This window comes from Caretta caretta, chromosome 10, assembly GCF_965140235.1.
Source record: "Caretta caretta isolate rCarCar2 chromosome 10, rCarCar1.hap1, whole genome shotgun sequence".
Classification (NCBI taxonomy): Eukaryota; Metazoa; Chordata; order Testudines; family Cheloniidae; genus Caretta; species Caretta caretta.
Window position 1 is genome coordinate 23731109 of NC_134215.1, and position 14253 is coordinate 23745361.

Here is a 14253-nt window from a genome sequence, read left to right on the forward strand (position 1 = left end):
TTACTGGAAAAAGAATGTGTAATTTTATTACATTTTAAAAAGTTTACAAACAAAACGTGAGTTTATACAAACTATACATTATCTTTACATGACTCAGACTCGTTAAAGGAACATACCAGTGCAGCTAAGAAACGTTTTATACAATCCAGTGTAAAATCTCCGTAACATTCAGTTATCTCACTAACTGTTGACTAAGATCTTGCCATAACTTTCTGTGAGGAGCAGTTGCAAAACATGGCCCTAAAATAGCATCCATTGTCCCATGCCACAACTTAGTTAAGAAAAGACAACTCATAGGGCTGCCACCAATGTGCAGTCCAGAACTTCTGCGGATATTGGTGGGAATTTAACACACAGGAGTTGGCCCAAGACTATAAAACCATTCATGAAGATGAAATGGGGAAGGGCAGCAGGGATGGGTTTTGTTTTTTTTCCCCCCCACAGAGAGTTTTTCCCCTGTCCTACCAGGTATTAAAAAGCCTGGCACAAAATAAAGAAATTGGCTCCTTTTCCAATCGCCTGGATTCCATCTCCCGCCAGTCCTGTCTCCCTCTCACCATTACCTCCATTTAGCTGGTCTTATCCCACCCTCCATCCCTTTTTTTTTAGGCTGGTTCAATCATCCCTTACCCCTTTTCTTTATTTGGTCCTCTCTTCATCCCCTCTGAAGAGATTCTGGAAACAGAGAAATGTCAGCAGAAAGATATAAGTTGTTTGAAAGAACATGAAGGCTCATCTCAAGGTGGGCTGCCTTTAGGCAAAGGAATGAGAACATATGAATGTGTTTCAAAAGTCGGCAGAGACCAGGGTTTTGTGGTTGCTCATGACCAGATGACAGTCTCACTAACCTTTCAAGGTCAACAGGAAGATGCATTGCCTCAAGTGTTTTGCACGTGGCTGGTATGAGCCAACCAATGTGTGACAGTGTGGGAAAGCTATTCCAATGAGAAACATTAGCCCCGATGGGTAACTATGTGCAGTCACCAGGACCTGTCCTAGAATTTAGGGTCTGCAAAGGACTGGTCATCAGATTAAACTAGAGTAAGCTACCCCAGGCTGCCTTTGACCTCCAAGGGCTGTTCCAGCAGCCAGGAATAGCTGGAATGCAGCTGTACTTTGGTCTCTATACCCGAGGGAGATGGTGGAGTCTCTATGCCATTCTGGGTTTCCTCTTACCAAGGGGAAATTTTCAAGTAGTTGATTGAGCTAGTTTTCAGCAGCTGGTTGAGCTAGCTTTGAGCTACTTTGCAACACCAGAATGAGGTGCAAGAATCTAGCCTTACAATTTTTGGAGTATGTAAAGGCATCTCCAGCTTCTCCCATTTAATCTAATTTTTCCCATTTCCAGTCCCTCTTTGCACAGGAAATCATTATGCTTGTCCTGACACTGTGTCTCTAGAAAACCATAAAATCCCTCCAATATCATAGGGGCAAACTGAAATAAACGGGAAATCAACATCTCGCCACTCAATTCAGTAGGATCAGAATTTTGATAACTAAATACAGAGGCTAGCAGCTAAACATGTGCTGATACACTGAAATTGACTTGTCTAGCACGCCTTGTTCTTTGAGACTCTGTAAATGTGGTCCATGAAACAATGTGAAGTTGTGATTTCATATTGAAGTTGTGATTGTTGAACAGTCTGTTATTACTATCATGTTGGGAAGGGTAAGTGAGAGATCTCAGAACTCTGAATCCAATTCCTGAACATGAATAGGACAGAGAATACATATTTGTTTTCAAAATCAAAACTTTCAATTTCAAATCTTTTGCTTCACAAAAGCATTGTGTGTAGTTTGACATGTATTTTGTGTTAATAATTTGGGCCCTCAGGTTTTTCTATAGCTTCCCCATAGTCAGTTCCATTCATTCAGATATGTCAGTTTTCAGATCTCATTCAAGACCAGTTAAAAATCTGTTTGCATATTTCCACAAGTCATTTTTCAGGATTTCTGTGCAGCAGATTGAACCTATTTAAATGTATGTGGATTTTTGTGAAGCTGTTTTGTTAAAAGTCATTCACATTTTCTACCTGTAATTTCACCTTTCCCTGTAATTTTTTTCCCTTCTGTCATCTTATTTAAAGGGCTCTCCATCAACAATAATGAACAACAGATTTGGCGAAACACCATAAGAAAGCAACATTATCACTCCAGATGTGATTAGTGTAACAGCTGACAAAAACGCTGCCACCTGTAAATTCATAGGATTGGGTAAATATGCCGGGATTTTCATGCCTCTATGTCAGTATGCTTCCATCTTTAGGCTGAGCTATCTTGCTCATGTTCTAAACCCTAGTGTTTACAAGGTGACAAACTCCAACACTGGACTTTGGTAGTTCAAACTCAGCATGCCAGCTGCAGTTTCAGATACAGTGGGCATCACAAAAAGAATCACCTTATCCACAGCTATAGTTCACCATTCCCATAGACTTAATTCCTTCACGCTGTGTGGGAAGTGTGGTTATTATACAGTTTTATATGATGGAAACACCCCCTGTTTATTTTTAACAGTGATGGCTGTAGCATGATCTTCTTTACATCCGTGAAGCTTCATCCTACATAACTCTTAATGGCTTGTTTAACGGGAGCAGAATCAGTCCATTTGAACAGCATTTGAATGAACCTGCTTAACTACAAGCATTTGGACCTCATTGTCTACTGTTTTCAATGGTCCTCAGAAGCTCCAATATAATTTTCCATTCTGTAGCTCTGAGGAAAGCTAGCGTAGTTGCTAGTTTTATTCCTCATTCATAAAGCAGCAAATAAGATGGGAAAATTCAGTAATGCCTTTACCTCTTCTTAACATTACCTGTGAAAATAATGAAAGCACAATATTAGTTCTGTGCCCTTCAGCTTCATCACCAATTATCATCAGCATGAAATCAAAGCTATCTTGCTCACACTGGTGTTTGTGACACTGCCGTCAGTAGGGTTATAATTCTGATTTAATTCAGTGTATGCGAGATCGGAATCAGGCTCACACAGTTTTAAAATGGCTTGCAAATTTATTGCCAGGGAACTGGGCAAACAAACTGTGGAATCAGAATCTGCAAACTGCTTTACACTTCAGAGCCAGAGTCTTGATTTACAGTCTCTGAAAAAACTAAAAGACACAGTATCTAATAATAAAATGCAATGGAGAGAAAAGAGGGCCATTCAATGACCAGAATGCATAAAGATTTTGTGCTCTGAGCAGGTCTGGTAACTCAGGAGGGTGAGTGGAAGATTCTGAATATATCATGCTTGGCTAACAGTATATATGCTTCCTGCAGCATGATGTCAAGTAAAGCGTTAACTGTATAGAATAGCAGCACAGTATCAGAGATGCCCTCTGGATACTTTCATAGAAACCACCTAGGATTAAGATTTACAGCCTGAATCCATATTGCCTCCCAGCCACAAACTAATTGGAGAAGGGAAAAAGGGAATAACTAGATATGATCAAGTCGTTTCTTCTCAAATCACTCCCCCCCCCCCTTTCCAAACCACTGTGCCTTCCTACTCTATATCCTCTGCTTTTTATCTAAGCATGAAAGGAAACACTAGAAAATACTGTGAACATTTTTTCTAAACATGTTTGTAGAACTGGAAAATTTAGGCTGTCAATCTGTGGCGAAGATCCCACTTTGTAAGGCAACATTTGAAAGAATACACTACACAGTGGGCTTAATCCTGAAATTCTCACCTCAAACCAAATGGGAGGAATCAGTGACGACTTTGCCTAAGAAGCAACTTTGCCTGTGTAAGGATTTGGGGAATACCCATTGTGTTTTTGGAGCAAATCCTGGGAGCGTGTGCGTTGGTGAAAACCTCTTGGTGGAGCAGAGCAGCAGGACAGTGCATGTGTTGCATGGTGTTCAGAAGATCTTCCAGAATCTCTAACTAGACCCCATCATGGAGGTGGGGCTTGGCAACCATGTGAGTGCTGATTTCAAATGTAGTCACTTTTTTCCCAAGGCATAACAAGAGATAGCTCAAATCTTTACATGTTGACAGACTCTTCTCTCAAACTTTGTAAGATCCATAGTGACTACCGGCCACTTACTGGCTTTCCTATCATTTGGTTTTTGTTTTTTTCCCCCCACAGCAGGGCTTCCCTTGGGTTCACTGGAGAGAACAAGGATCTTGGCATTAAAGCTGATCCCTTTCCCCATGTCTCTAGGACTCCATGAAAACTGACAGTACTCCCTTAAAACATTGCCTTTTCCCACCCTCATCAAAAAGGACTCTTGCCCCTCAGGGCCCGAATTGTTGTAACCCAGCAATGTCCCTGTCCCCACACGATGAGCCTCTTAATAACCAACTCCCCAGACAGAGTGTCCAGATTACAGGGTTAAAAAAAATAAAATAGTTCAGCTACCTTCTCAGGATCAGCTGATTCTACAGCAAACTGATTCTAGAATCTAGCTGTTGAAGATGCTCAAGAACTCCATAGGGAATAGTAGGATTCCACATCCTAAGAGACAGTGAATTGAAAAGGAAAACAAAAGATTAGCAGAATTTTTAACTTGCAAACTTCCATTGCTATTTCTCTGCAACAGCTGCCTTTCATTTTCAAATATATTTGAAGTTGTTACATTTCATCCCTCCCTCCTTTTGTTCTAATGACCACAAATGGACTTACTGTATTCTTTTCGGTGGAAGAAAGAGAGGAAGGGAAAATCATGCACTTAGAGAGTCCTTTGTGGCTCAGGTCATAGAATGAGTTACATTCACCTCTTTGGGAGCAGTACTGAGTTCCCACCAAAAACCCTGATCCAGAGGGTTTGTCAGAAGTGACAGCTCTGCTCCCCCAGAGCATTGGTCAGCCACCAAAAGGGGTTGCCCATCTGCCTGCCTTTCAGAACTGGCAGCCTCACACGCCACAAAAAGTTGATGTAATGTGAAGTATTAACATATGCAAAGTTAGCTAGAACACAATGCAACGGGCAAGCCACAACTGGCTTACTTTCTAATTCTACCCCTTAGTTAACAGCTCTCCCCCACCATTGTTAGGGGAGAGGCGGGAGACTGCAGCCAGTGAGAAGGAGCATACAACATGCCATAAAAGCACAGAAGAAGGTGAAAGGAAAAGGCTAGAGTACATCTGAAAATGGTAACTTTTCAACTGTTTGCTTTGAGTTCCTGTTTATAGAATTGACCAGACAACTACATCCCTGCTATAGAATTCTACCAAATGGTTTAGCGGAAAGTGCTTTCTATATTTGTACAGGAGTTTAGTACAATTTCTATAGAATCTGATTTCATCCCAAGTATGAATTTTATAAATCCCCATTACATTCAAAAGCACTAGTCCAGAGTTAATTGCTCCCTGTTCTGGTGAGCCTGTGGGGATCCTGAGTGGAGATAGGACATAGGGAGGAGGGCACTAGAAACCCATCATAAAAAGGGCAGTGACAAGGCTAGTGGGTCTCATAACTGTCTTGAGAGTTGTCCTATACTGTAGCTTTTACTTTAGAAAGCATGTATTTTTAGTGTGAACAAACCTTAGCTTGAATGCTGTTATCAGAAATGGACCTGAGCCACAATGTTCAGTTACAGACATGCATTTCCCCAGATAGGAGTGTTTGGATCCAGGTTAATATCCCTTCTCTAGCTATTATAAGGGCAGATTTGTTTAAGATTAAATTAATGGTAAGTCCATTTGTTAGTGCTGTAGCAAAGGCCAGTTTAAAGTTAGTTATGTGACTACAATCCCTGATGCATCCGATGAAGTGAGCTGTAGCTCAAGAAAGCTTATGCTCAAATAAATTGGTTAGTCTCTAAGGTTCCACAAGTACTCCTTTTCTTTTTGCGGTTACAGACTAAGACAGCTGCTACTCTGAAACCTGATGTAGGATAGGTGCCCAAGTAAGTTAATGCCATAGCCCAACACCCTCGGCAGTGCATTTTAAAATGCAGGCTTCGACTAGACATTTCAGCATCAGACACTGCACTTTTAACAAAAGTTTCATTGCTTTGTTTTGTTTACAGCCCCTAGAAGATGAAGGCTGTGTCAGACTGGCATTAGCACAGTTTTCTTGGGGCCTGTGAACTAAATGCTATTTGCAATGTTTTTTAAGCCTGGTATTTGAGCTCTGGAAGTGAGTATAGAAATGTAAATCCAGTCAGTGCCACACAAAGGAAAACGAAACTAAATGCCATTGTTTGACTTGATAGCAGAGTTCAAATAAAACATTTTAATAGTGAGGATTTCATATGAAGCATAACAGGCTGTCGAGGGGAAGTGTGTGAGGACAGTAAATCTTTACTTTCCAACACCGGTGGCATGCAATTCCCAAATGGAAAAGTAAAGGTTTACTGTCCTCACACACTTCCCCTGACAGTTACACTTCATATGAAATCACCACTATCAAAATGTTTTAATTGAACTATGCTGTCATTACCAAACAATGGTATTTAGCCTCTCAGATTATAGTGCTAACGCTCGCTGTTGGCTTTTTAAGGTACGTTCCCATGTACAAACACTGGGGGCCAGACTGTGACTGTGGAACATCAGCCTCCCATTGCGTCCTTTTGGTTGGGAAGAACCCTAGAATGCAGAGTGGCCCCATTAGGCAGGAGGTGGGTCACATCTCCCCCCTCCCAGCCCACACAGCAAGCCAGGTACATTGTGGGGAGCAAGCTGCATGGTGGAAAGCTCTATGCCGGCTGCGTAAATGGCACAGCCTACCCCTTGTTGTCACAGAAGGGGTTAGAACCAACCAAGTGCAGTGAAGACATTTCTGTCCAGTCAGTTGCTACTTTTGGACTAGTGATATTTTTGGTTCCTGTTGCAAATATGGTGAATCCACTGACCAGCATCAGAACAAATCACAACCCAGTTTATAGATCTAAGCTACAATGACACAGTCCAGAGACTTACGCCACACTCTTGATGTGGGGGCATTTTCTGAGGCTATCAGTCAGCTTCTGGGCTCCGGCATCAGTTATCTTGTTACACTGAACACTGAAGGCAAAAACACATTTTCTGGCTGTTAGTCTAGGACACACTAACCATCACAGTAATCAAACATCATGCTTGAGATAAAAGGAGATATGGGGATTAATTAAAAAAAAAATACAATTAGTCCTCAAAGGAAAACTCAGGTGGCCATCTGGTCCTTGATTAAGACAGCCGATCTCCTGAGCAATCATCCCTTCAGCCCACCCAAGTTCTCCATACTCCTAATATTCCACCTTCCTCTACCACTTTTCTCCCATCCCAAACTCAATCTTGTACTCTGATAAATGTTCTCCCGTCCAAAGTTGAGTTGTGGGGCCTGGAAAATCCCACTCCCACCCCCACCTCCATTCCACCTTCATCCCACCAGCTTCCTTTCCTCCTGATTTTAGGAGTCTAGTACTGGCAAGACTAACTGTGACATGCTATACAGTTAATTATAAAGCATCTGAAGTGCTATAAATTGCTAGAAGTTACCACAAATCCCTTCAGACTCTGTGTAGTTTAGTGGCTCCCAGACATACAGTTATATCTGGAACTGTCCCTAAAATCTTTCTAATTGCTGGTAACTACACCTGGACCCAGCACACACACATTTCTCCTGTCTGAGGAAACTGGGGAAGGTATCTAGCTTTCCTGCTCTTTTTTTTTAAATAAAACAAATGAGTCAGATAAGCCTGTAAGTGCCCCTAAGAATCTCACTGGTAGGGTGATCAGACAGCAAATGTGAAAAATCAGGATGGGGGTGGGGGTAATAAGAGCCTATATAAGAAAAAGACCCCAAAATGGGGACTGTCCCTATAAAATCGGGACATCTGGTCGCCCTACTCACTGGCCCTCTCAAAATCCTGTGGCTATCACTGTTTGTAGTGGGTAAGAATTGTTTATGTTTTGAAAGGGGGAGCAGAATTGTCTTTCAGGCTTAACCATGAATACTAATGTTTTATTAGGCTCCATCTTATAACCATCCCTCCAAGCTTATGTCGTATTCATTGCCCCCTGTGTTTCCTCTTCCTATCCCAACCTGTCACCACAAAGCTTTCCCAAGTTATTCTCCCTCAAATTCTCTCCTTCCCCTCTTCTCCCCATTCCTATGAACACAGGGGTGCAAATTCCCAGTTTTCAAGCATTTGAAACTCCTCAGCTGAAGGTAACAGCAATAAAATATTAATCTTCAAGATAAGATTTTATAGTATCTAAGCAAGCTTTTGTCCCCCCTTTATCCTCTTTGAAGATTTCCTACTTACTGTAACACCCTTAAAGATGCCATTGCAGGAAGTATTCTTGCAATATTTTCCGCTCCAGCATCACAAATGTAGTTATTGTACAAACTGCAGAAAACACAGACAGCAGGATCACCATTAAATAAAGCAAAATGTTCACTAGTAGTTAAAGAAAAGAATTCCAGACATTAGGGTATGATTAATTCTTATTAATTTGCAACCATTCTGTAGATTGTGGTTTCAAGATATTTTAAATATCAAATTACAGTCCTATTGAGAGTCAGGTATTCCCCTTGTTCAGTTTACAAACACAAATCAAAAATAGGATTAGACATTAAATGGACAATGAGAACAACTTTGGCTATATTAGATATGATTTAAAAACCTGCAGAGGCTAAATCTTTATGCTTCAGGGCACAAGGGTTAGGAAGAAGCTTCCCTTAGAAGCAAGTTATTCCATAATTGAACTGTAGGGTTTATTGTGCTTTCCTCTGAAGCACTTAATTCTGGCCCATGTCAGGAAGGATACTGGGCTAGATGAACCATATACCCTGAGTCAAGTCCCAGACTGTTGGGTGTAGTCTAGACCTTGATTCTGCCGAGTAGACCCCTGCAAAACTTGTCACAGGATTGGGGTCCTGGATAGCAGTTCCATGTGCGGAACTATTGTATCTCCATATCAGATTAAATTTTACATTTATCTTCTCCCAAATAAATAAGATCCGGTGCTGCTGGTGTATAGGAACTATCAAGACAGAGGCCTCAATCCTGGAGCCCTTACTCAAAGGAGCAGTCCCACTACTTTCAGTGGGACTAACCATATGAATAAGGCCTGAAGCACCAAGCCCATAGTGAACTCATTACAGTATGTGGGCATTATTCATTCCAAGTATAGTCATTATCTTCTGAACTAAGGCACAGGGACACTTTATACAAGGCAATAGAATAGAATACAAACACTCACCTCAGTGTCTTTAACGAGGATAAGGAAGGAAGAGCAGTGGCTAGTTGCTCTGCCCCCAAATCTGTTATCTTGTTCTGTGATAAACTATTACAAATAAGATGTTCTTGTTAATAGAGTTTAATACAACCAGGACATCACAATGTTGGGTAATTTTTTTCCATGTTGCTCTATAAATTTGACACTGAGATGCAACATGAGAATGTGACCCTATAACCACCATTTTCCCATCCCAGAATCGTTTGAGATAATGTTGTCCTTCCAGATTATACCAGAGAAGATTGGGTCAATGTGGAGCAGTTCTGAGGGAAGTAACCAATATTTCTTTTGAAAACAGATAAACCAGATAGAGGATTTAATCCTATTTGAAAAACAAAATCCTATTTGAAAACCTCTTGGTGATTTTTCAGTGTCTAATGTATCTAAACGAACAATATATATATATATTGCTCATTAGGCTAGACCCTGCCATCCATCCACACTCAAAGTCACCACTGACTCCAATGGGTATTTCACATCTGGAGCAATGGCAGGATCAGACATTAAGAAATTTCTCTTACTATTTACTTAGCATTTTATATATTTCTCTGTAGTTCTTGTAAAAAAATTGATGTACTATGAATAAGGCAACCTTGGGAAAAATTAACTGCTTGCCTTGAAGTGGAATTAGGAAGCCCCAAAGCACAATCCCAACTCTGAGTGCCATAGAATTAACCTATTTCTCCTTCCTGGCTCCCAGAAGTTGGCACTGTTAACCTTGCAACTTACTTCAATGTTTCCAGTGATGTCAGCTCAGACAATACTTCACAGAGGCTTTTTGTTCCTTCATCTCCTATTTCATTTTCACTCAGCGCATCCAAGCTGCAGGACCACAAAGCAAGACATTACTAGGTTTCCTTTTAACTATTTTCTGTCCATTGACCATCTAAGATATCTGCTCATAAATTTGAGAGGCTATTTCTTTATAATGGACCCAGGCAATCAGGTAAGTGCAGGACTTAAATTCAGCCAGAGCTGTCTGGAGTGGAGGCCTGGTAAATATTTTCAAACCCTCTGGAGTTTTTATAACATGTTGGGGGGAGGGGGGAGGAGCACGCTGCGGGAAATACTCTATAAGAATTTAAGCCCTGGGTAAGAGCAATCTTGCGTATTCGAGCTTTTCAAATAAGCAGCTCTCGTTGCTTTTCAAACTCTGAGCCTAAGAAGATTTTAAAGAAGAGTAGAACTGCATGACCCACTTCCTTTGATATGCAAACAGCAGCACTTAATGCCCCACTTACACTACAAAATGAACGTTGTTAAACCAGTTATGAAATAGTTGCGTCCCAACTGCATTTCCTCCCTACATGTACAGAAAAAAAAAAAGATGCGATAACAATCATCTCCACTGCTTCCCCTCCTGGATTAGGGAGGAGAAAAACTGAACATCTTCTCACTGCACTTCCCTCAGGTGGAAGGGATTTTAGGTAGGGTGACCATATGTCCCATTTTGGCCGTGACAGTCCCTTTTTTAAGTCCTGTCCTGGCCGTCCTGACTTTTTTGGCAAACAGGACAAATGCAGAGTTTTGCCAAAAAAGTGGTGGTGCGACCCCTAGCAGGAGGTGGAAGAACTTGCAGGGGGAGCACGTGGCAATGTCAGGCCAGCCCTATGCAGGAGGGAGGGCTCAAGAGCAGCTCTGTCCTGGCTGGCCCCACATGGGTGGGCGGCAGGGGGTATTGGGTTGGCCCCATGCACCAGGGGTGGAGAAGGGGGCCTTGGGAGGCCCCCATGTGGGTGGGTGGCAGGGTAGGCTCAGGCTGGCCCCAGGTGCTGGGGGATGAGGGGACCTTGGGCTGGCCCCACGTGGGTGGGAAGCTCAGGGATGTCTCAGGCTGACCCCATGAGTGGAAGGGAGTGGCGGGCCTTGGGCTGGCCCCACACAGGCAGACAGCAGGGGGGCTCGGACTGCCCCATATGCAGGGAGGAGAGAGTGGCTTTTGGCTGGCCCTGTGAGGTGTCCCATTTTCCCTTTGGGAAAATATGGCCACCCTAATTTTAGGAATCTGGATTTGAGGCCAATCTTAATCTCCTCCTAATCTTATAGGCCACACTGGGAGCCATGGAGCAGGAGCCCCTTTGAATTGTGCTGGCCTTTCCCTGAAGCATCAGAGATTGACCATTGATAAGGCAGGATCTGGGACATAATGGGATAATGACCTGAGCCAGTAAGGCAGGATCCTGGAGGCTGTTTACTGTTAAGTTCCACCCACCACTTTCCATGGACAGTTGGGGAAAAAATATCACTCACTCTAAATGCTGAAGAGATGGGAATGCTGCAAGAATTTCAACAAGCTTTAAGAATCCCTGAAGGCCGCAGGCTGCACCCAGCCTGCAAGGAAAAAAACTATGGTCATTTCACAGTACATAAACAGCACAACATGTGGTTTTGGTTTTGTTACCAACATCCATTTTTCCATACCACAGACAAGATTCTGCAATTGTATTTAAGCAAAACTCTTTACTGCCTCTAACTCTGCTTTAGCAGCTGCATAATATGGCCCTACAACATTAGGTCAAATATAGCAGAGGTTCACACAGGGGAAGTTTTGCACACATGTTCCTCTCCCTCATTTTTCTTTCAAACATGCTTTTCATTCATATCTGATCTCACCTTGCTGGGTATTTCCTGCTATTTCAGATTTCTCTCATTTTAAGTATTTTAAACCTGATCAAGGTTATTTTTGTCTCCCCTCTTCTTAAAAGAAAATTCTACCACTGGCTGCACTTAACTCCCATTTCAATCAACAGGTCACATTCCAGTTCATCTTACACCAGTGTAAACTGAGTAAATCCATTGACTTTAAATGTTCTTACTCCAGATTTACACCAACTTAACAACAGAATTGACCCTTGGTTTTTAATCAGTCCTTGTTCACACCAAACTCATTGATTTCAGTGGGAATTCAGCTGAGTAAGGACATCTAGATTTGGACCCAGAATACAGACAAGTTTGGGGAAAGAAAAGGAGAGGAAATGGGGAGAGAAAATACTGAGAATTCAGAGGTGGGGCCAAGCAAAGAGAAAGCTGCTAGACTTAACTTTAAATTCTATGTAGGCAGCAGGGAGTGGAGGATGTGGTCACACATTCTCCATTACACTGGTACAATCCCCTCTGAAGTAGTTTTTCTGAACTGGAGGCTATATTATCTAGTACAGTAGTGTCGCACTGGTGCAACTGAGAGGAGAAATCGGCCCCCAATTACATTAAAAACAAATATTTGGATGTAAGCGCCGTGGAGCGAATGCCATAACAGTGATTCCCACTGGATGTTTAAGTGTGCATAAATTAATCCTTCCTTCCAATTCAACATTATTTCTTCCTATTCGTTTCTCAGAAAGAGGGAAGCAAGTAGTTTTTAGTCAGCAGATATACACTGACGCCCAGTATTTGCTGTCACCTACATGACATAATCAGCTAGAACAGACGGCTTAGCACAGACACTCATTCATGTCAAGAGACTTAGATGGGAAAGTAGAGCAGTTTCGTGCAGGAATCTTTTCCCAAGTGATTGGATCATGGCCAAAACATGACATAGACACAAAACATAGACACTGAGTAATGATGCAGCTCAGCTGGCTTAATGTGAATGGAAAGGGACCTCATTTGTTTGTCAGCCATTGGATTACATCATCGAAATTTAGCATGAATGAGAAATGAAAAGTGACATTGTTAATAATGAGGGAAATATCTTCAGTGTATTTTACAGCTGAAGGAACAAGATCCTCAACTGCTGTATAACAGCATAGCTCTGTTAAAGTCAATGGAGATATGTTGATTTACAACAGTTGAGGGTATGGCACTAGGAGTTTCTGGGTTTTGCCCATAAATTAATAATTCTAGTTTAGATCAGCAAAATACAGCTAAAATGGGGTTTACTTCATATTTTTACCATAAACTTACTGTAACAAACTTTAGATAACATAAATGATTATTTTTAGAATCTTATAAACTTCAGAAGTATTTTAGCAAATGGGGAGGGGTGTTACTTACGCAAATTCTAGTTTTCTGAGGTTTTTGATAGCAGGAATTTCATTAATATTGCAGCCAAATGCATCTTCCATGCTAAATAAACCATAATGGAATAATTGTATCTATTAGAAACAGTTTTTAATAACTAAAAAAACCCATTGTTTCACAAAGAATACTTTGTGCAGAGCCAGGTTATTTGCTATAAAGGTTTATTAGAAATAGCATTTTCAAAACAGAGTATTGTTTGATCTTAACAGGAGGAAGAAAATAAAATATAGCAGAAAAAGTATTTTTAAAACTACAGTATAGATCAGGGATTGGCAACCTTTGGCACGTGGCCTGTCAGGAAAATCCGCTGGTGGTTGTTTAATCCTGGGATGGTTTGTTTACCTGCATCGTCTGCAGGTTCAGCCGATTGCAGCTCCCACTGGCCACAGTTCGCTGTTCCGGGCTAATGGGAGCTGCGGGAAGTGGCGTGGGCCGAGGGATGTGCTGGCTGCCGCTTCCAGCGGCCACCATTGGCCTGGAACGGTGGACCGCGGCCAGTGGGAGCTGCAATCGGCCGAACCTGCGGATGCTGCAAGTAAACAAACAGTCCCGGCCTGCCAGCGATTTCCCTGATGGTCTGTGTGCCAAAGGTTGCCGATCCCTGGTATAGACAGTCTGTGTGCATAAAGGCTTAGATAGGTCTATCTTTCCCCTGACCGCTTTGCCTCAGGGGACTGGAGTCCAGTGTGCTCTGCAGCAGTGTCTGCCTAAAGGTCTTAGTTCCAGTTTTTCTCACTTGGATCACTCTGGGGTTACAAAGTAGGACACCAAACCACCCACTCCTCCAGGGCCAAGCTAGGTGGTTGAGTTCAGCATAGCCAGAGGTAAAACTTCAAAGTGAGTAACATCTGCAGTGTCAGGAAGTTGGGGCTATCTGGAGCTAATGTCCTCTCTCCTGCCTACGTGCAGTTAATCTCTGCTTGAATGAACCCCTGTAATCATATAACAAACAACAAACAGATGGAACACACAACATTCACAAAATACAAGATCAGAACAGTGACTTCCAGTAACTGCTTTGATTGTGCATGCTTGAAATTGTAATTAGCCTTCCGGCTGGATCA

At 42.0% G+C, this 14253-nt stretch overlaps 1 protein-coding gene across 3 annotated transcripts in view; it reads right to left on the reverse strand.

Moving 5' to 3' along the window:
* CIITA (class II major histocompatibility complex transactivator) overlaps window positions 1-14253 on the reverse strand; it is a 70058-nt gene continuing 55805 nt past the window's right edge. For all 3 annotated transcript variants that reach the window (XM_075132778.1, XM_075132777.1, XM_048867441.2), the window contains exons 15-22: window positions 13163-13234; window positions 11420-11500; window positions 9899-9991; window positions 9134-9217; window positions 8194-8277; window positions 6869-6952; window positions 4364-4459; window positions 1-2812 (exon numbers count right to left, since the gene is read on the reverse strand). In XM_075132778.1, coding sequence (XP_074988879.1) covers window positions 4384-4459; window positions 6869-6952; window positions 8194-8277; window positions 9134-9217; window positions 9899-9991; window positions 11420-11500; window positions 13163-13234 — 574 coding nt within the window. In that variant the 3' untranslated portion in view covers window positions 1-2812; window positions 4364-4383. The remainder of the gene's footprint in view (window positions 2813-4363; window positions 4460-6868; window positions 6953-8193; window positions 8278-9133; window positions 9218-9898; window positions 9992-11419; window positions 11501-13162; window positions 13235-14253) is intronic.